At 33.9% G+C, this 20,466-nt stretch overlaps 3 protein-coding genes across 3 annotated transcripts; 2 read left to right on the forward strand and 1 right to left on the reverse strand.

The window, feature by feature from the left end:
• Positions 1-9,642: 9,642 nt before the first annotated feature.
• On the forward strand, positions 9,643-13,953 carry LOC131026103 (transcription factor PIF1-like). Its single transcript, XM_057955875.1, has 5 exons — positions 9,643-9,819; positions 9,903-10,004; positions 13,204-13,269; positions 13,348-13,413; positions 13,486-13,953. Exons 1-5 carry the CDS (start codon positions 9,643-9,645, stop codon positions 13,951-13,953), a joined length of 879 nt encoding a protein of 292 aa, XP_057811858.1.
• Positions 13,954-14,352: 399 nt separating this feature from the next.
• LOC131024999 (cytochrome b-c1 complex subunit 7) lies at positions 14,353-16,619 on the reverse strand. The gene is made up of 4 exons (XM_057954598.1): positions 16,330-16,619; positions 16,098-16,255; positions 15,487-15,534; positions 14,353-14,768 (listed from the first exon to the last, which is right to left on the reverse strand). Exons 1-4 carry the CDS (start codon positions 16,424-16,426, stop codon positions 14,700-14,702), a joined length of 372 nt encoding a protein of 123 aa, XP_057810581.1. The 5' UTR covers positions 16,427-16,619; the 3' UTR covers positions 14,353-14,699.
• A 471-nt stretch (positions 16,620-17,090) lies between these two features.
• LOC131026104 (uncharacterized) lies at positions 17,091-20,042 on the forward strand. The gene is made up of 2 exons (XM_057955876.1): positions 17,091-17,753; positions 19,738-20,042. The coding sequence occupies exons 1-2, from the start codon at positions 17,091-17,093 to the stop codon at positions 19,771-19,773; spliced, it is 699 nt and encodes a 232-aa protein (XP_057811859.1). The 3' UTR covers positions 19,774-20,042.
• The last annotated feature ends 424 nt before the right edge of the window (positions 20,043-20,466 follow it).

The raw sequence follows: 20,466 nt of genomic DNA on the forward strand, positions 1-20,466 counted from the left end.
CATCATTGTCAAAGGCGCGGCCACATTCAACCTCGTTGCAGATTTCTTATAGCTGACAGGAAGGCAAATTCCAAAAACTTGAGAAAGTCCTCCTACAGAAATCACAGAAGTTATGTTGTTCGTACTTCTTCTTGGTCAGGCACGCAAGATAAATGGTATCTTGATAGTGGATGCTCCAGGCATATGACTGGAAACAAGAGTTTATTGACAAATATCAAGACTGTATCCGGGGAAGGAGTTACTTTCGGTGATGGAGTTCAAAGTAAAGTCATTGGAACAGACGATGAGACTGGTATGACTGGCAAAGGTACTGTTAGCATCTCTCATTCCTTTCGACGTGGAGTTGTTTCTGGTTTAGCTAATGGTGTTCATGGCAATGGTCTGTTAATTGCTTGATCTTTTTGTGATACATCCTCTATTTGCTCTTGATGTGAGGGAGAGATGTAGCGTTTGGTACTCTACTGCTGTTGCTGCTACTTTATGATGATTCTTCCTAGACGATAATGCTCTTGATTATTTGTTGATGGTCTTTGTTTTTTTTCTGATGGGGATGTATGATCTTCTTTGTCCTTGATGTTTGACAAAAAGGGGGAGTGAGTGGATGATCTTCGTTTTTGGTGTGTTTGTTGGTTGATGGAGATTTGTTTATCTGATGCTATCTCTTGGTTTATGATTGATGATTTAAGGGAGAGCTTATGATTAAGGGGGAGCTGCTTATGCGAAGCTAGTGAATTGAGGGGGAGCAATTATAATGCTTGCTTATGGTGTGATCTTGTTGTTTGTTGATTCTGTTGAGGTTCTGCTGGTGCTTTGGTGTTTTGTCTACATCAATGACAAAGGGGGAGTTTGTTGAGTATTTGATACTCATGTTTGGTTATTGTCATTATGTAGACAAATTTGCTAGTGTTACTCTCAAAGTATCTGACAGTGTTGATACTTCGGCTAGTACTGTTCATTAGGGAGTACTGTTCATTACGGGTTTTCAGCTATATTTTGGTTTGTTGAAGTATATCTCGTGAGTCTTACATATACTTGCTTCCTGAGTCCAGAGCATGCACAGCTCCTTGGTTATTTGAAGATAAGGAGTTATCTACAAGAGTCCTTGGTTCATCACATCTCTTCTAGGGTTTGCACCTGACTACATCTATAAAAGGCTGAAGAGATCGTCACATGAAGGTGGCTGCTGCGTTTTTTTACTCTACTTCAGTTCATATAGAGTGTTTTGTTGAGTGCTGAGTTTATTCTGTTCATGTGAGAATAAACTATTTCATTACTTTGTGTATTTCGTTCTAGCAAGGTAGTGGGTGTGTGATTCGTTCTGTTAAATCTCTACCAGCCTGTTCGTGGATGATATTTTCATGGGTTTAGGTGGTGAATGTGTAGTATTCACGCTTAGAGAGTTGATTGTCGTTCTTCTCTCAATTATTCATCGTTGTGAGGGTTTGGAAAGATATTGAGGCTAGAAGGCTAGAGAGTCTGTCGCATAAGTCCTGTAAATATCTTATCTTCACTAGTGGATAATTTACCCTGGGCGTGGCCCCCCAGACGTAGGTTGTTTAACCGAACTGGGTGAACAACTCTTGTGTTCAGTGTCGTTACTTTCGTTGATACTTTGTGTTGCACGTTTGCTGCTTTTTGTGTGTGCGATATATGCAATTGGATAGGCAACTTTTCAATAATATCCAAAACTTTATCAAGAGCATTATAGTTCAGTAGTGATTTTGTTTAACCAAGAGTAAAGGTGAGTGATTTAGATACAAATATACCTTTTTGTTGTCAAAAGCTCTTTATCATTTGAAAGAAGTATGAATTATAAAATATTACAACTTCAGTAATACAGTCCTAATTTTTTTTAATAAAATTAAAGTATAGAAAAATGAAGCCGAAAGAAAAACGAAGAAAGATTACAAAATTAATAACCACGACAAGAATAATTGTCGAATTTCGACAAACTTAACGACGGAACAATGGACATCAGAAATCACCGACGGATTCATCGACAGATTATCGATGAAAAAATGATCGTCGACAATACCGTCGGTATTTGTGGGACGCCAATTATTGAGCCGTTGTCTTTGTGCGCAGGTTGGACTTGGCTTGACTCGGATTCTATCCGAGTCAAAAGCTTTTTTGAATTTAACCTATTTATTTATGCATATATGTTATGTTAATTTTATTTATCAATATATTATTTTTAATAAGAATAATTGCCACTTTTTTAATAGTCATTTTTTAAAGAAAATCATTACTTTTATATAGAATTATTTTATTCATAAAAATGAAGACTTTTAAATTGATTACTTTTAAGTATCAAAACAATTACTTTTATTTGGAATATAATGTTACTTTTATGCATAAAAATATCACTCTTATTCTTAACAAGTGTCACTTTTATATAACAATACATGAATTATGATATGGGTTGAATTTTAGGAAGGGTTCAGACCGAATTTTATCCGAGCCGAGACGACAATGCGCATGTATTGTTGTCGCGCGCACGGCCAATCTTCTTTGTCCCAAATATTCAGATAATGGTTCCATGAAATCGATCATATAGACAAAAGCTCCAATCGAGTGTGGGTGTCAGGTTTAGTCCAAATTCGATTCGGATCCTACTCAAATTTGACCCATAACCCGATTCATAGTTCGTCATATAAAAGCGACAGTTGTTAATTATGAATATAAATGGCAGTTATTATGAATAAAATTAATAGTGCATTCCAAATAAAAGTAACAATAAGACTAAGATTAACAATTATATGAATAAAAATGACAATTAATCTTATGATTAAAAGTGATAATATAATTGTTCTAAACAAAAATGAAAGTGTTAATAAATAAAACATGACAGTTCATATATACAAGATAATTAAATAAGTTGAACCAGGGTAAGGTTTTGAGACAGACACACAATTCAATTATAAATAATTAAAAAATTCTCGTTATAACCACATATTATATACTCCCTCCGTCCGTCAAGATTATGTAAAAATTACTATATTTGGCGTCCGCCAAGATTATGTCACTTTCCTTTTATGGCAATGGTCCCACCATCCTCTTTAATATTTTATCCTTACTAACACTCTTTATTTACAAAAAACCCACTCAAAATTCAATATCAACCACACATCTCATAAAGTGGTGGGACCCTTTCTCCACTACATCAAAATCATCACCAATTTTATTAAATCTCGTGCCCAAGCAATTTTACATAATTTTGGCGGACGGAGGGAGTATATATATAGGGTCGCATTCTATGGAGACCACTTCTTATATAGAGAATGAAGACCAAATCAAGGCCATTCATCTCAATCCAATCAATGATCCAGATTATTTCCTGATTTGATTTTTCATGTAATTAAATAATGGTTAATTACATTTATTTAATCCAAAAAGGGCAAAAACGTCCACTCAAATCCACGAATTATGGCATCTGGTTGAACAAATCCCGAAAATTACTCTCTTCCAATTCTGGGACCTGATCCGTCAATGAACATAATAGGTGAACATTAGTATGTTCATTTGTTTTCCTATGAACATATTGATGAACATTAGTATGTTCATTTGTTTTTCTACGAACATTATCATGTTCATTTATTTTTCAACGAACACAGTACAAAAAAATCGATGAACATTTATTTTTTTTCTACAAACACACTACGAACACACTACAAACATGACAATGAACATTATAATGTTCATTATATTTTTCTACGAACACAGTACAAAAATATCGATGAACACAAGGAAAAAATCGATGAACAAGGGCGATAGGCGGCGTCCTCACCAGAGGAGCAAGGGCGGCGACGGCGATGTAAGATCTGAAAAAGAGAGGCGGCGGCTGGGCGGATTTGCGGTCGTTGCTGCCGCCGATCGAAGTACAGATGGGTGCATGAACTAGCGGAGCAGAGGATGAGACGCCCACGACGATTGGGGAGGCGGAGTAGAGGAGGAGGCGGCGGAGCAACAGGAGGAGAGATGGAGGTGATTGGGGAGGCGGCGGAGCAGCAGCAGGAGAGATGGAGGCGATTGGGAAGGTGGCGGGGAGGAAGGCGGCAGAGCAGCAGCAGGAGAGATGGAGGCGATTGGGAAGGTGGCGGGGAGGGAGGCGGCGGAGCAGTAGGAGAGATGGGGAGGCGGCGGAGCAGCAGAGATGGGGAGGCGGCGGAGCAGCAGAGATGGGGAGGCGGCGGAGCAGCAGGGGATTGGGGAGGCGGCGGAGGAGGGGGGAGAGTGATTGAGAGAGAGAGAGAGAGAGCGTGAATGAGAGAGAGTGAGTGAGATTAGGGTTAAATAGAAAATGACATGCTTAACCTTTTGATTATAAAATAAATGAAAATTAATAAATTTAATCAATTAAATTACCACCATTAGATTAAGTTAGATCAAGGAACCAGATTTGGTCTTCATTCTCTATATAGGGGAGTGGTCTCCATTGAACTCTCCCCTATATATATATATATATATATATATATATATATATATATATATATTCAATAGAAAACCCCCCCCTAAGAGTAAGAAGTAAGAAGCAATCTAACCCCCTTGATTTGAATAGATCTAACGACTCAGATTTAATGGCTATACTTTCATCAGATCCCGAATTATGGAGACTTTCATCAGATCCCAGAATATTAGCACTAAATTTTACATTGTATTAAATGTGAATTAATCATTAATGCATTAAACAAGTTCAATAAAATACAAGCCAAGTTCGATGAAACTGAGAACGAGACATGTAACACCAAGAAATATGTTCGTATTAAAATCTGTAAAGTTCAGTTGATAAAATAACTATATGTTCAAAATATCGAAGTAATAAAACAATGGACGTATCGTAGACCCAAAACACTTGTCGACCAAATCTTACATTATACTAAATATGAATTAATCATTAAAGCATTAAATAAGTTCAATAAAAATAGAAGCCAAGTTCGACGAAACAGGACGAAATCAAAGTAGGACGAAATCAAATCTTCCCTATATAATTAGATTTGATTAGTGTTTTGATAAGGAAATAAACAGATAAATATCTTTTAGTAACATTCTAGGGAAGTCTATGACACTACGGATAAATTAGATATATATACCATTAGTCACAATATTAAGCGGTTCAAGCCAAAAAGATAGCTACTAAAAGGTATCTATCAAAGTTTAAAAATAATTATCAAATATGATTCATGTTAATGCTACATAATGTTAATTTATATTCATTATTTAACTCTATAATTATCTAGACTTTACTAGATAATGAGTGAAAATGAAAAAAGAATTAGTTTACACTAATGAATATATTTTGTCTTTCACTATCCTAAACTATTTTTTTTTCACCTCACTATACTTTTTGACACCTCACTATACAAAATTAGTGATTTTGTGGCAAGAAAAACTTGTCAATTTCAATTATTTGTAAATCGACTCTCGGAGCAACAACTCTTGTGCTAGCCGAGGGGCCAATTGTCAGTGAGCTGATGCCACAGTTCTTAAAAAAAAAAAAAAGAACAAAAAAAAAGTTATTATTTTTCACACTCTTCAAAAATTAGGGTTATTTATACAATCATAGTCTCACAAAATAAAAAATAAAAAAGACCAACAGATTTGACATACAAATTCGCACACACTGTCGTCGACTCTCGAACCATGTGTTCGGCGCATCGAAATCTTCATATCATAATCTCATAAAAAAAATGTTTTGAAGAGCTCAAAATTTTGCTAGACAAGTGTGTATATAAATATTTTAGTATATACTCATATAAGTGTGTGCACGAACAATATTAGCCTATAAGATAAAGTATAGTACTCGCTCTTCCTATAAAAAATAATTTAATTATTTTTGTCATTTTGAAATACTCATAAAAATTAATCTATTTTCATTTTTGCAAATTTTCGAATAGATTTATTTCTTCATTAATAATATAATTAATCATTATTATTAACACTATTTTTAAAATTAAATCTCTTTTTTATTTATAATATATTTAATTATTTTTATTAAAATTTATATCGTTCCTTTTCAATTTATTTGTTTGTTTGAAAAAAAAAAGAAAAAGACAGCCACTGGGACATCGTACCACGTGGACATGAGCAATATTTGAATTCCAAGGTACAATCTTTTCACCAAATATGAACAACTTGGATAGGAATACGAGATTTCTTATAAAAAAATATGGAAAAATATTCAAGTTGTAATTTTTTATGCCGCGTGGAGTATACGAGCTTTCTTTTCTAAGATTAACAGTCATTTCCCAAATAGTGTCAACAATTTCTCGGCCTTCAAATCATCATATAAATAATGTTGAGTTGGCTAAAAAAAATGGTTAATATGCAAAAACACTGCTGACGTTACCACCCCAATTATATTTAAGCCTCTAAGTTTAACGTTAATAGCAATTAATACCCCAAAATTCATTAAGTACTACAATTAAATTCATAAATAAAATTTCTTTCACAAAATTAAGAAATTCATTTTTTTAAATTTATATAATACATAAAAGGGAAGTTTTCTCCCTCCATTTTCCCCACCATTTTTTCTCTCTCTTCTCCCATCAATTTTTTCATATAAATAAATATTTTCATACACAGACATAAATAAAAGAATTGTAAAATTTTAACAAAGAGAAAGAAAATAGAATATTTTAAAATTTTAATAACTTATTTATTTTAAATTTATTTTTAATCATTTTTACACCATATTAAATATTGTGTTACAAACTTAAACATAAGATGCTTATTAAATATTTCTTCATAAATTAAATTTGATATTATTTAGAAAAGTATTAAAATTGTAAAAGAAAAAAGAGATGAAAAATAATGAAAAAATTGATGGGAGAAGAGAGAGAAAAAATGGTGGGAAAAAATGGAGGGAGAAAATTAATCTTTTATATATTATATAGATATAGATTAAAAAAAATGAATTTCTTAATTTTGTGAAAGAAATTATTTGTTTATGGGTTTAATTGTAGTACTTAATGAACTTTGGAGTGTTAGTTGCTATCAACGTTAGGTTAGGGGCTTAAAGGTAATTGGGGTGGTAACGTTAGGGGTGTTTTTGCATATTAACCCCCCACCCCACCCCCCCCCCCCCCGAAAAAAAGTAATGTTGAGTCAAGATTCCCTTCATCTTTACGTACCATAAAAAGAAAAAAAAAAAAACAAAAAACAAAAAAAAACTCATTCTTTCTATTGAACTAGAACATCCATTCGTGCACTGCAAACATTGAAATTAAATTACATGTTTAAATAAAAAAAATATTAAATAAAACTAAAATATAAACAAATGAAAAATATATTTTAATAATAAAATAAAATAATCCACATCAATTACTTAACAAAATCTTGAACTTGAAACGTATATTTTCAACTTTGTATAAAGTGTAATGATAATTATAGTTATTAAATAAATTTAAATTATTTGATAATGAAAATTGACATTAAACATTATTATTATTATTATTATAGAGTATTAAGCGTCATAATAAATAAATAAATATTTTTATACACAAATATAAATAAAAAATTGTAAAATGTTAATGAAGATAGAAAAAAATAAAATATTTTTAATTTTAATTTTTTCATAATTTATTCATTTTAAATTCATTTTTGATGATTTTTTTTTCTACCATATTAAAGATCTTTTCACGAACTTAAATTTAAGATGTAGTATATTAAGTATTTTCTCATCAATTAAATTTGATGATGTTCAGAAAAAAAAATTAAAGAAAAAAAATAGAGAGAAAAATAGTAAAAAAATATTAGTGAAAGAAGACAGAGAAAAATGGTGGGAAAAAACTCATCTTTTATATATTATAAAAATTTCTCGATTTAATATTTCGCCATTGTTAGAAGTGAGCAAAAGATCATAACCGAATAATCGAATCGAAATTATAAAATATAGTTCGATTTAATTTTATTTTTCATAAAAAATTAATTTTTCGATTCGATTCTATTTGAATGTTTTAAAATCGAATTATATATATATATAATAAAACATGATAATTTTCTAAGTTCTAACTCTAAAAGTAAAATATGCACCGCACAATTCCAATTTCCACATTCTATATTTTATTTTTATATATATCTTTTTCAGTTTGTATGGTTTTTTGTTGTTTGTTTGTTTGGTTTTTTTTGGTTTGGTTTGGTTTTAATTTGAAAAAATTCAATTATTTCGATTTAATTCGATTTTTTAAAAATTAAATATAAATTTGATTTGGTTTTGTTTTAATAAAAAAAATTACCAAAAACCGAATGCTCACCCTTAGCGGATGCCGTCAAGATGACCAGCTTCGTCACGATCCTCTTCTACTTTCCATAGATGAAGTCAATCGTTATTCAAACAATGTTGAAGAACGACGATTGTCTGATGAGCTCGATTAAGCTAATTGGGAATACAAAATGTAAAACAACAAGAATTACATAGTTTGATTCAAAAGAATCTACGTTTGTAGAAGGTTAATCGAAATTCTTTATGAATAAGAATATATTACAATACAAGGTCTTAGATCCCCGCTATCAATCTCCTAATCTTATTTTACTTTCTGCGTAAATCTATTTTTCTGTACGAAATATGACTATAATTATTTACGGAAATAGATTTCATCAGTTCCATTTAATATGGTCCCTTTGTCATTTTGAGTTGTCCCATTACAAATGGTCATTTTCAAAAAAGGAAATTCTTTTATCTCACAAAAAGTTGTGGGCTCCACCACTTTTTATCACTTTTCGTCTTTAATCATTCTTCTTCTTAATAACCATGCCAAAAGTAAGGAGTCATGCTTAGTGGGGCATAGGGAGTATATAATTGTCATAAGTTAACAAACTCCATCAGCTATCTATCTGACATAAGTTGATCCTATCTGCTGACTAACTCAATCAACCGGCTGACTTAGAGGTTGTTTGATTGAGCTTATAAGCTCTTCAAAATAACTTATAAGTCGTTTGGGAACTTATAACCTCCTTCAAAGTATTTGACAAAATAAGCTCATAAACAGTTTATAAGCTCTAAAAATAAGTTTCAAAAGCTTATGAGCTCCCAAAAATTAAATTCTTCTACCACAACTTATTTTTTCATAATCTTATATGCAACAATCATTTTACAAATATTATTCAACTACAATTTGTTATTTTCATCATATACCATTTTAAGTTCATTTCTGTTCCATTTTCTCTTTCTAGCTTATAAGCTTAATTATCGAAACACTTAAAAAACTTATAACCTTTTTAAAACCTACATCGTATATATTTTTGAAACATCTTATAAGGTGGTGAAGCTTAATTATAAACTCTTTAAAATAAATATAGCTAAACTACCTCTTAGTTAATCTTTTTAACTGACTGACTGAACTGATTGAAGCCCAAAAATTTCAGTAGGCCCAAATGTCATGGGCCAGTCTGATCCAAAGTCGGGCCGGGCCCATCTTAACATCTCTACCACCAATGAAGCGAAGTGGAAGTGCAGTCACGCACATATACAAGCATATCTAATCTATATATTACTAGACAGCAAAACCGCCTTCAACTGACAGTCTCACAGCTGTAAAAATATTGTTTGCTATGTGTCAAGAATCATCAAGAAATAAACTAAATAAAAGGCCAAGTTTGAGAGTGATTTTTCTTGCATGTGATGTGACACACAAATTAGAAGAAATGAGCAATGAAGAGCAAAGATCATGTCATGATCCAAATACACCAACTTCCCCAATATTTTGTACAGGAGAATCCAATTATAACAAGTTTGAAGTTGAAGGCCCCTCATTTCCATCACATAGTGAAGATACTACTTCTAGTAGTTTAGAGGAGAATAAGGAAACGCCACGTGGCGAGGTGAGCTACTCAGAATAGAATCTAGCTAGGATATATATGTAGATTCGTTTTTATCTTTTGTCATTGAATTGTGTGAATTGCAGTTGGAGGAAGATGAAGTGAAGGAAGATTCTGATTCGAGTGATGATAAAAGCAAACAGCAGAAGAGAATTCGGTCTACTAAGTTACATAACCACAATGAAAGGGTGAGCCTCCTTTAATTTGTTTCTAGTCATCTTCTTAGTTTTTTATTTTCGTCCGTCCACAAAATATCGTTCTACTCCCTCCGACCCTCAAACATCTTCCTCTTTTTCTATTTTGGTCCGTCCCTCAAACATCTTCCTAACATATTTTTAAAAATAATTTTATTAATTATTGCTCTTAATTATAATTTCGCTTTTTGTGGGACTCATTCTTCACTTTCACTAACTATTACTCTTACCATTTCACTTTTTATGGGACTCATTCTCCACTTATCAAGTACTCCATACAATTAATTTTTATTAAAATTCGTGTCATTTTTTTTTAGGAAAATGTTTGTGAGACGGAAGAAGTATTTTTTTTAGATATAATCTCAGTAACAATAACCCTTAAAATTCCACATCTTTACCTAATATTGTCATTAATGGTAATGGACCCATAAACCCACTAATTATCACTATTTTTTCTAATTCATTGAACCGTTTCTCTTAAAAGACACATCCAAACAATATAGACTTCAATTTGTAAATAGCTAAGTCTAAGGTTTAAATTTCATCGCTCTGCTCTTTTCTAAGTAAAAAAAAAAATAGTAATATATAGCTAACATTGTTTAAAATCCGTATCCCCTTAAATGAGAAAGATGTTTCGTGATTGCATCTATTATAGTTGTCTTGGGTAGTTTGTATCCCATGTGAGATGTGGCACACATGATCACATAAATTTGTATAAATACATATCGATCATTTATTTGGTAAAGAGCCTTGTAATTTGAAGCAAATAAGATACTAGGGTGTTATAAATTTATTGTAGGTTCTTATCTCCCGTGACCATCGAGTCCAAGCAAATTAGTGTGTTCTTAAAGCATTTTTGGACATCGGATTGGTAGTTATATATCACTAGTGTACCTCCCGCGCTATGCGCGGTGAATGTGAATTTACACTTGCGTAAAATGTGCCTATATTTATTTTGTGATATTAATATAAACTAATAAAATGATACCAAAATTATTTCTGCAAAGTGATTTAATATTTTAATATAATAAAATGATACCAAAATTATTTCTGCAAAGTGATTTAATATTTTAATATAATCAATGTAATTTATACAAAATTATAACATGCGTCTATATAATAGATATTGTATCACTTATATAGGGAGATTCTATAATTATACAAATTAAATCAGATTTATCGTATAAAATAAGTTTTATATGAATTTGTTATGTAACATTATGGATTTGGTGTGAAAATGATGAATTAAAAAAAAATCACCCTATGAAATTCAAACTCTAGACCAAAAATTCATTCAGCAAAGCTATAATTTCACCAAAAATCTTCATGTATAATTTAAGAGATGAAAATTGTTGCTATTAAGCATATTGCTCATTGACAGACTATATCTCAACACATATTTTTGAGATATTAATAAACACGTAAAGATATTTGAACTTAATTTAATACCTATCAAAGATAATTGTATAGATACAAAAAAATACATACATTAATAAAAAATAAAGAAATTGGAGAAGCCTCAATTGCAAAATTTAAAAAGATTCGATTTTTTATTTAAAAATGTATAAAAATGAGATCGAAATTACAAAATGAATATAAATTCATGATTTATGTTGTAATTTTTTTAGAACAATTGATTATAATCCCTTCTTAAAAAAAGAACAATTAATTCTAATTTGAATGTTTAAAATTTTTTGTAACTTATGCATAATTTTTTCCATTTAACTTTTAATTTCATTAAATTTCAACATATTTAGAAAACCTAACTACATAATAAGTAATAACTAATTTTCCTGTTTTGGTTAATTTACTCCACGTTATTTATTTGTTGCTAGATTTTAATCTATAATTATTTTAATATTATTTAATTTATATAAATGATTAATTACTTCAATAAAAATAGATACACTATCATTATTTAAAGAACGTTAACCATATATATATATGTGTGTATTCAAAACAATTAATGAAATAAACCTAGATAATTTTGAAATATTATTAATCAAAAGATATATAAATTTATTTACATATTCGCCAAAATAATTGTTATGATTTTTTAAATATAGCATGCATTAAAAGTAAAAATGTTTTATTTAAAAACCAACAATAATTCTACATAAATTCAATGATTATAATTAGAAAGGATAATTGCAAAATAAATTATGAATTGAGTCCCACTTATTTCGAACTCATGAAGTTGTATACTTATTTTTCAATTACATCCTCAATTTTAAATATTTCCAAATAAATACTAAGTTTTTAATATTTACAATTGGGGCTTCCCAACACAAAATTGAAATAAGTGTTTGGGAAAATACATGTACATGCAATTATAATTTATAATTTTAAAAATAATTAATATATCTAATTAGTTGGATGAGATTATTGAGTTATCGGTTCATAAGAAATCGTAACGTTAATAATTACATAATGTCCTATTAATAATTTTTAATAGTATAAAATAAATAGAAATACATCATTTAAAAAATTAAAATATTAGAATTATACAAGAATAGAAATTTGTTGAAGTTTGAAATACAATATATAGTTTGAAGAAGAATAACTACTTTATTATGTAATAGATTAAAACAAAACTAAATAGATAATAAATATGCTAATTCTCGACAGTTTTAACTTTTAAAGAGATTAATGGGTAACCAATTTTGACAGTTTTAATTTGTTAGTGGGTAATTTTCACTCCAATTCCAATTATATCCTTGCAATTGAATTAAATTATATTTACTTTGCTTTTTATATATATAAAGATTTTGACTTTTGTGAGACGAAGCACTCTCCTGTGCAATCGGTTGCACCGTACAATTGGTTTCTGAATGACACTACTTCAACATACAAATAACACTTAAAGATCTTTAAGTGTTATTTGTATGTTGAAGTAGTGTCATTCGAAACAAGTGTCATTTCCCGAATGAAATAGTGTCATTCTGGCAACAGTTGCACGGTGCAACCAGTTGCAAATGAGTATTTGTGTTGTGGAGGTTGAGGGATTTGAAATTTTCTAAATGGAGGTAGAACACTTTTTAAAGACGAAAACAAGCATTTTAAACTCGATATAAGTAAATTAAAGAGACTTGGTGTACTCAGAATATTTCTAGATAAACTAATTATGTTTAATATGGATATCCATATCAGAATATTTGATTTCAAAAATATTTGGGTACAATGTGTATGACAGTTGAGGAGGCAGAGACTGAAGGAAAAAATGAAGGCTCTTCAAGAACTCATCCCCAATTGTAGTAAGGTAGAATTGTGAGTTCTAATTGTGCGTGTATGTGTGTCATTTTACTTGACATGTTCTGATACTATTCTCGATTTCAAGAGAGACAAATCATCCACATTCGATGATGCTATAAAATACATCAAGACACTGCAAAATCAAGTTCAGGTAACTCTCTCTCTCTCTCTCTGTCTCTCTCTAAGGTTTTCACACACGTTCCTGTCTGTTTTGGCATGATAGGAGATGGCAAGGGGAGGAGGTTACTCAACATTCAATTCTCCACAGACCATGATTTCAAGCCCTGCACCATTCCTACAAACCTGCCCTCCCATGACTGGAATATTACACGAGAATAGAATGAGAATGGGAATGGAAACAACGGCCACGTTGGATTTCCCGACGAGCCACGTCAAAGTTCCCAATCCATATTTCTTGCCGTCGCCAGCTGGCTTGGGATTGCCTGCACCGGATGGATTCTCAGCAACTCAAAGTCCATTGGACTTCACTTTGTGCCCCACCAGCTTAGACTCTCACGGATCAAGATCCGTGACGAGCCCTTCCTCACAAGGGACCACGAGTGAGGTCCGTTTTTCCCACTCCAAACTCTTCATGAGCAACTATTCCTTTTTTACTACTATTCTTTATTTGGAAATTCCAGCAATCGAGTGCGACGAAGAGGGAGTCGACTGCGAGGGTGCTGCCGAGTAAAATAGTTCAGCCTCATCACTGCAAGGAAGAATAGTAATATGCTACATCTTTTTCCCTAGCTCTTTTGGGACGATTCAAGTATTCTTACCTGGTTATCCATGATTAGGCATCTTCAAATATCTGACATATGAGCTATTTTCATATCTCAAGTTCAAATTCTTTTCTTGCCACAGAAAATTGGAAATCAGAAGCCCTAGTTTGCCACTGATCTTCTCTGCCTGCAGCAAATGCTCTGATGTTCATCAGCGGTTTGACGAGGAACGGGTATGGTATTTTCCAATGGCAGTGTAAGATTGATTTGGCTCAAGAACATGAATATATGCATGTTTAGAGGGAAACCATCCAAACATAGCCAGAGAATTTGTCAGTTTATTAGTTTAGCTCTATGTTTCATGAACATTATGAACATCTATGCATTTTCATTTCATCAATTTACGACAACAACTAAATCCAACACCAACAGAGGATTGAATGGAATTTGTTTCAGATATCCAAATTCCCAGAAATTGGGTAAAAAAAGCATCAAGCCCTAATTCTTGTGTGCAGAAATTAAACTGCAAATGTGAACCGAAAATTTTCAAAATGAGGGAGTATTATTGCTCACTGGGTATCAATTGAAAGAAGAATCCGTTCAAATCTTCGCAGTCTGTTAATTCCCAGAAAAGGACTGGGACGACTGGTCCTTATTTGATCAAATGAAGTGTGTTGTTCAGTCGCAGGCCGCCCCCAGAAGGTGAGATATAAACTCAGGGAAGTGTGCGCTGATAGAGAGGTAAGGCACCGAGTGCTTCACGCTCAGCTGTCTCTCTCTGAACCTGCAGATTCAAGGGTCAAATACTTTCTACAAGAAAACACCATAACAGAAGTAAATGGAAACAAGAACATGAAAAATTAGAGGCCAGAATGGGGAATTCATAGTACAACTTTGATAAGCCACCTTCCATAAACTTCCTAACCATTTCATTTTCCAAGAAAACATAATGGGGAATCTATAGTGCAAGTGTGCAACTTTGATAAGGCAGTTCCTGCCTCGATGTCATCTATTTACTAGTCAGACAATATAAGAATTTTAAGACTATTCCATAAATAATCTCAGGCAAGTTCAGCCGTGATCAGAAAGATACAAACAAGAAGTAAGATGATGACATCAGCATATTACAAAACTAAAAGGCACAAACAAGGAACAGCATGATTGAAGCAAAACTAATTTCTCAGTAATGGCTGAGTGGCACTGGGTTTTGGAAACAATTTTGCATGGCAATCAACAACCTTACTGATGGTATACTGAAGTGGGATAACATAATATAGTCCATCATAGAGAAGTACGACCATTATATTATACTAACAAAGTGAAAAGTGCAAAACAAACTGGGCATTGTAGAAAACCATTCAAAATTAGCATAAGGTGGAGCATTGAAGTGGTACATAGAATAGAAGTCATATATCTAAAACCCCATGAAAAATCTAGAAAACTGTGGACCTTTCAGAAAAATACCACATTCATCACCCAAAAAAGTAATAAGAGACACTTACAAGAGCCAGCATCTCCTGTAGATAGGACCTAAATGGAGTTTGCATAGCCTGTGAAAGAAAAATAAACAAGATAAGTTAATCAAACATTTGCTCATAACACTAAACTTTCATCAATGCAAAATACGATTGAGTATGAAGAACATTGACAAGCATCTGCTAGAGCAATGTTACACAAGGATCTTTCTATAAAAATTCATGAATTCATTAGAGAATCGGGCTAATGTGGACACGGCGGCTTGTTATACAGGATTACATTGCCGCACCACGACCCACTATGCAATGAAAATATACAATCAATCAATCACTTACCCAATCAAAAAGGCGCACATGAATATCAGCAAAGAAGGCTGAAGATTCTAAGGCTAAATATCACATTTTAAAAACGAAAAGTAAACAATTTTGTTTTCATAACATTGAACTTATATTTCCAGATACCCAATATGAATGCACATGCATAGAAAATAACAAACTTATTTCATATATTCGCATCCCCGTAGCGATTAGAGCCAGCTCCAATAACAGCAATGGACACACACAAACACAGACGCGCAAAGTATCAAGGAATCATCGAATAGAAATCAAAACAAGCTCAATCCAATAAAACAATTCACCTGAAGATCTTCCGGGAGATACTGGTGCTTCATGGAGAGATCCATGGCGCGCTTGAGGCGTTGATTCCTGGCGTCCACAACCTGCTTCGGGAGACGATCCAGCGCCTGCTTCACATCCAGGTCGTACATCGGATCGTGCAAATCATCATACCGTAGCCCTAGGTTTCCACATCAAAAACTCATCAACGCCCCCAAACACACGCAATACATGTGTACAAACAATAATTGGTACCGTATCTGCTAAGGCGAGTCTTCAGGGTTTTCATGTGCAGTGCAGCCAGGGGGTTGCGCTTTGGATCTACGAGCCATTTGGACAAGGTCGACGCCATTTTCCTCTCTCTCTCTCTCTGTTGATTTTCTTTTTAATTTGATTTGTGCGTTGAGTTTTTCCGCTTTGATGATTTGTGAACAGAATTTTGCAACATTTCCAGCGATATTTTAGGGATATTATGTGGAAGCGACCTACTATGAAATTGTATAGAACCGTAGAAACGCGAACTGAAGAGGAATGCAGGTAAATTTTCTACAGTTTTTACAATACAATGGCACCCTGATAAGACAAGATAAATAAATAATCTTACCTTATTTAGACATCATTATGTAATACGGTTTGGCACAGTTTTTAAGAAAAAATATTATTGAGTGTATTGAGAATGGAGGAAAGGTAGTTGAGTGTATTGTAAATGATGAAAAGATATTACTCCCTCCGTCCCAATAAATGTGGCCACCTTTCCTCTTTGGTGTGTCCCACTAAAAGTGGCCACTTCCTAAAATGGCAAAAATTAGGGCTTCATTAAACAATTAATCAAGCTGTTAATCTATTCTTAAAATTTCCTTATTTCCTTACAATTTTCTTATTCCTACCTAACCCTAGAAAATCAATTCACCTCACACTCTCTCTCTCATCCGCCGCTGAGTTTCTTTCTCTCATCCGCTGCTTTCACTATGAAATCCAAACGAGTCACCGACCGTTCGCCGTGGAGGTTTGAAACCATGCCCTGCGATTTCACACCACTCATCCTCGATGTGGTGTCGGAATCGAAGCCTTCTCCATTTCACGAGGCCTGCAACCCCCTTTCGCCACCGTTCGCCGCTGATTCCATCGATCTGACATCCGTCGTGATGAAGAAGCATAGCTCCTCCGTGTCGCCGGCATCTCCGGTGTCTCGGCCCTCTCTGAGCGGAGTTCTATCCCCTCGGCCCTCCTCCCAGGAAACCCTAATCGAAGGGGCTTTGTTCTCGGCTGACGCCGATTCCACAGATCCGGTGCCCTTCTCCGATACTCCGGTTAATTCTTCCCAGGAAACCCTAATCCAAGGGGCTTTGCTCTCTGTGCCCGTGGATTCCACAGATCTGGTGCCCTCCTCCGATGCTCCGGCCTCTCCGGTCTCTGTCAAACCTCTGAGCCATTATCTGGTTCCCCCCTTGACGGAGCACTTTTATGAGGAAGCCCTGCTCGAAGGGCTTGAGACGGAAGATCTCTATAGGATGGTGGTCGCTGATACACTGTCTCCTTGGTCAGACGTGGAATTCGGTGCCGAACCTGAGACGGAAGGGTGGACGGCAGTCCAAGAAACAGAGCCGACGCCGGTTACAAAGCCGACAATCACTTCCATGATTATGATGAGGACCTTGCTTCCTGACTTCTTCAATTTGGTGAGAAGTTTCCTTTTGCAAAACTTTTGTTGCCTTTAATTGTTGTTCTCCAGTGGGTTTCGCATGCACTCTGGTTGTTGTTGTGAAGTATGCTGAAATGATGAATTATTATGCCCAAAATTGGATTAAAATTTCTGTGATGCTTGTATTGAATGTTGTCTGAGAAATTCTTTGAAAGAAGCATTGGTTGTTTGATTGTTTTATGGTTTATGGCCACCTGGTGCCTCATATATGTTGATGTGTTGGGTTTTTAAGGCTCAAGGCCGCCTGGTGCCTTCATATATGTTGATGTATTGGGTGCCTTCATATATGTTGATGTGTTGGGTTTTTAAGGCTCAAGGCCGCCTGGTGCCTTCATATATGTTGATGTATTGGGTGTGAAATGGTTTAAGGCCGCCTGGTGCCTTCATATATGTTGATGTATTGGGTGTTTGATTGATTTATAAGGCTGCACAAAAACTTATTTACTTGCATTGCCTCTTCAAAAACTGAGCTTGCATTTCATTTACAAAAACTGAGCTTGCATTTCCTTTACAAATACTGAGCTTTACAAAAACTGAGCTTTACAAAAACTGAGCTTGCATATCCTTTACAAAAACTGAGCTATGACAAGCATTTCAACCATATTTGGTTTTTACAAAAAATCCACAACTAAAATCTAAATTCCTAACTGCTCAAACTGATTTTGGAGCCCTCCTTGATGTGGATATCCCATCTTATCCATCAACCCTTCAACTTGATGCATTGGTGCATTCTCATTCATATAGGAGAAGCACTCTTCCACTAACTCTAGTGGAACCCCTAAGTCCGTAGGAAGCTCATTAGCCCTCATAAGTGCATCCTTCTTCAAATGAGGGATCTTGTATGCATTGTGTCCCCTTTGCTTCATGATTTCCACCATACAAGCTTGTAAACTCAAAAAGACCTTGTTGAGAGTGTGAGGAGAGAGCTGTGCATATGATTCTTCTACTGCCTTTATCAATTGATCAACATTGTAGCATGCAGATTCTGTTTGGATACTCTGAATAGCTCGAAACCACCCTAAGTCATTCACATTTGTGTCGGGTGAATTTGGGGGTTGATGAACTATTCGTATGTCAAACCCATCCACTGTGGCAGCAGCCCTAAATTCAGGGTCTGTGTCCTGGATATAAGGTTTGGCATTATCCTGCTGAATGTATATGATCTTTGATGCATTTGCAGGCCACTTGGCTCTAATGGCAGGGAGAAGCTGTTTTGCATTTGATTTTCACAAAAATAAAATAAAATTAATTGCATTTAGATTGCATAGCAGCCCTACAATTGATACAAACCATAGGAACAGCCCATACCTTGTTAATGAAACTGTCTCTCATGACTTCTTTTGTTACGGACTGAATTGACTTCGTCTCTAAAGTCCCCGAAGGCCTGTTTTTACTGTTCTTTTTAGCTGGTACCTTTTGTATGAATGGGAAGATACCAATCTTCCCATCAAAAAGAACCTCACCATCATCTGAAAAAACCGGTCTGCAAACAGCACATAAAAACATAACCTTTTCAATGAAGCTTTTACTCTTGCATGTGCGGTGAGGATCTCCTTCACCGGGTGTTAGGTAAAACCTGTGTGCAGCCTTTGTTATATAGAACCATTTCTCGTCAACGTGCACTGTGTTGTTCATAGCCTTAAACTTTAAAGCCATCATGATTCGATCAAACACCAATGCTTCTAGTGAAAACTGTAGTCGAAGCAATTTATTAGGCGCTGTCAAATTAGGCTTAATAGCGCTTGTGTGGGCTCTGATCAGCCCCTGATTCACCCAACGCCAAACTGTGCTTTTACTGCGATTAATTCCCACGGCCAGCCTGCGTATTGTTGAACGTTTGTGTAGCTCTAAGCTTTGAATGAGCTCTATGTCTACATGAACTCTTTTTCTTCTAGGTGCATTAGGTTTTGCACTTGTTAAATAGATTTGCTCACCTTTATCTTGCTGTTTCTTAGCTGCAGCCCACAGACGAGACACCGTCCGTTTCGAAGATTTGAAGATAGAGACAGCCTCCTTCATGGCTCCTTTCTGTGGCTTGCCGTTTTTCAGATTTTGGAGTAAATATTGCACAATCCGATTCCTCTCTTGGTTGCTTAGATTTTTGCTCACCATTGTTGGTGATTTTTGTATTTTGAAGGTTGGAAATTTCTGTACAGCAGCCCCTTATTTATAGATTAAGTTAGATAGCCTTTTGAAGTTCTCAAGAATGTAAAAACTGGCGCCCAATTTTTGGGTTTTCATTTCAATAGAATCTGCCGCCTTTTGCCACTAATCATTTTTTTAAATTTTAGTGTTCCCTATTTTATGGTTATTCCAGATTTTAATATAGTCCATCTCTAATTGTTCGAAAATTTTACTGTTCAAATTAATTAAATTTCCAGATTACATTTTACTGTTAATTTAAATAAATTAAATTTTTAATCTCAATTTTAAAATTAAATTAAAGTTAGCAATATAAAAAGATGGAAAAGGTTGTTCTAAGTAATTAACTCACTAATAAAGTTATTAAAAGAGTGGACCACACATGCTTAAAGCTTAACTATCACTTTCTTAATCTCCGTGCCGAAAACCAAAGTGGCCACATTTATTGGGACGGAGGGAGTATAATTAATATTGAGAGTTGTGAAAAGTGAAAAGTAAGAGTAATTATAAGTCGTGGGTATAGTTCAAAAATAGGTAGAAAATTTTTT

The sequence above is a fragment of the Salvia miltiorrhiza genome, chromosome 5 (assembly GCF_028751815.1).
Source record: "Salvia miltiorrhiza cultivar Shanhuang (shh) chromosome 5, IMPLAD_Smil_shh, whole genome shotgun sequence".
NCBI classification, from domain to species: domain Eukaryota; kingdom Viridiplantae; phylum Streptophyta; class Magnoliopsida; order Lamiales; family Lamiaceae; genus Salvia; species Salvia miltiorrhiza.

Excerpts from the sequence above, each read along its gene's own strand:
- LOC131026103 (XM_057955875.1), top strand. The coding sequence starts at position 9,643 with ATGAGCAATGAAGAGCAAAGATCATGTCATGATCCAAATACACCAACT. Across the intron at positions 9,820-9,902 it reads AGGAAACGCCACGTGGCGAG|TTGGAGGAAGATGAAGTGAA; the intron begins GTGAGCTACTCA and ends TGTGAATTGCAG. Across the intron at positions 13,270-13,347 it reads TCATCCCCAATTGTAGTAAG|AGAGACAAATCATCCACATT; the intron begins GTAGAATTGTGA and ends CTCGATTTCAAG.
- LOC131024999 (XM_057954598.1), bottom strand. The coding sequence starts at position 16,426 with ATGGCGTCGACCTTGTCCAAATGGCTCGTAGATCCAAAGCGCAACCCC. Across the intron at positions 16,256-16,329 it reads GACTCGCCTTAGCAGATACG|GGCTACGGTATGATGATTTG; the intron begins GTACCAATTATT and ends GTGGAAACCTAG. Across the intron at positions 15,535-16,097 it reads ATCTCCCGGAAGATCTTCAG|GCTATGCAAACTCCATTTAG; the intron begins GTGAATTGTTTT and ends TTTCTTTCACAG.
- LOC131026104 (XM_057955876.1), top strand. The coding sequence starts at position 17,091 with ATGCCCTGCGATTTCACACCACTCATCCTCGATGTGGTGTCGGAATCG. Across the intron at positions 17,754-19,737 it reads TTCCTGACTTCTTCAATTTG|CCCACAGACGAGACACCGTC; the intron begins GTGAGAAGTTTC and ends TCTTAGCTGCAG.